General features: G+C 34.3%; 1 protein-coding gene across 1 annotated transcript in view; it reads left to right on the top strand.

The window, feature by feature from the left end:
• The window catches only part of ABCA8 (ATP-binding cassette, sub-family A (ABC1), member 8), an 80,035-nt gene that overhangs the window by 22,277 nt on the left and 56,244 nt on the right, over positions 1 to 1,514 (top strand). The window contains 2 exon segments of the mRNA XM_011979591.1: positions 1 to 131; positions 469 to 654. Of these exon segments, the coding sequence (XP_011834981.1) occupies positions 1 to 131; positions 469 to 654 (317 nt within the window).

Here is a 1,514-nt window from a genome sequence, read left to right as displayed (position 1 = left end):
GTTTGCTCTATGCTGGTTTCATCTTCATTATGGCCCTTTTCTTGGCCCTTGTTATAAAATCTACACTGTTTATCATTTTGTCTGGCTTCATGGTGGTCTTCGGCCTCTTTCTCCTGTACGGATTGTCTTTGGTGAGTTAGTGAATGAAATATCTCTCTATCCACCTCATAGACTAAAACTTAAGTATTTGTTTCCGATTGATTACTCTATATGCCTCCTTTTTTTTCTGTCTACTCTGCTTGCATGGGAAAAATCTATAAACAGGTATGATTTGATTTGAGGTCTTTTGTAATGTCAATTTTTAGTGCAATTTGCAGAACATAGTTTTGTATGTTATATACAAAATAATAACTATAATATGCAACTGTTATATACACAAAATAATAACTATAATTTTGTATATCAATTTTATTATGCTAGTAATAATGTTAGAGAAATATAAGCCAACTAGATCTTCTCTCGTTTTAGATAGCTTTGGCTTTCTTAATGAGCATCTTGGTGAAGAAATCTTTCCTCACTGGCCTGGTCGTGTTCCTCCTCACTGTCTTCTGGGGCAGTCTGGGGTTCACAGCACTGTACAGATACCTTCCCGCATCCTTGGAGTGGATTTTAAGCTTGCTTAGTCCCTTTGCCTTCATGCTTGGAATGGCCCAGGTGAGACACCATCTGAACGGCTACTAATAATATTTCCGAAACATCTGTCCTCTCTGGAATTCAGTAGACTGGAAGGAATCATTTACAAATTCAGCACTGTAAGCCTTAAAATGCTAGCAAAGGCTGTTGTAAAGTTGCAAAGACAGAACTTTTAAAAGCTTTGAAATTATTTAGCCCAGCAAAATAAGACATTTAGAGAGTGAAAAAAAGAGGATCAACATACAATTATTTAAAGGCAATATAATGTAGTTTCTTAGGCTATTAATTAAACACGGACTTATTGCAAATCTAATTCTAAATAACTATCCCAGTTCATATTTTTACCTAGTAATTGAAGAGAATACATGATTAAAAATCACTAAATTAAATTAAATTGAAAATTTAAAACATCTGGAAAATTCATTAGTAAATTATGTTTCTGTTCATAAAATGTCTTTTCTGTTTACATCATTCTTTATTGAATTCCCCCTGCCTTCTAATTAAATGGAAATGTCAACCATTAAATATCCATTATTTAGTGTTTAACAAAAGGATTATTAATTATAAAGAGCTCACTAACTTGAACATAATAGATGAGCCCACTTCTGGCTCTCCTTAAACACACCAGTGCCTTTTGCCCAGAAATTCTCCCTCATGCCACCAATCTACATGGATCACCACATCTTTTGACTGTGTCCTATTTGGTAAAAGTTCATCTGAGTTCCATCTCAAATGTAATCTCTTCCCATACTTCCCTACTTCCTCCTAATGTTTCAGTTTCATTTGGAACATATTTTTGTCATAGCAATTATTAAATTGCATTCTAGTTGCTCATATGTCCATGCCTTCCAAGGCATAAATTTGAGAACCATAAAGGAGGC

This window comes from Mandrillus leucophaeus, unplaced genomic scaffold, assembly GCF_000951045.1.
Source record: "Mandrillus leucophaeus isolate KB7577 unplaced genomic scaffold, Mleu.le_1.0 Scaffold1, whole genome shotgun sequence".
NCBI classification, from domain to species: domain Eukaryota; kingdom Metazoa; phylum Chordata; class Mammalia; order Primates; family Cercopithecidae; genus Mandrillus; species Mandrillus leucophaeus.
This window is presented reverse-complemented; position numbering and strand designations above follow the sequence as displayed.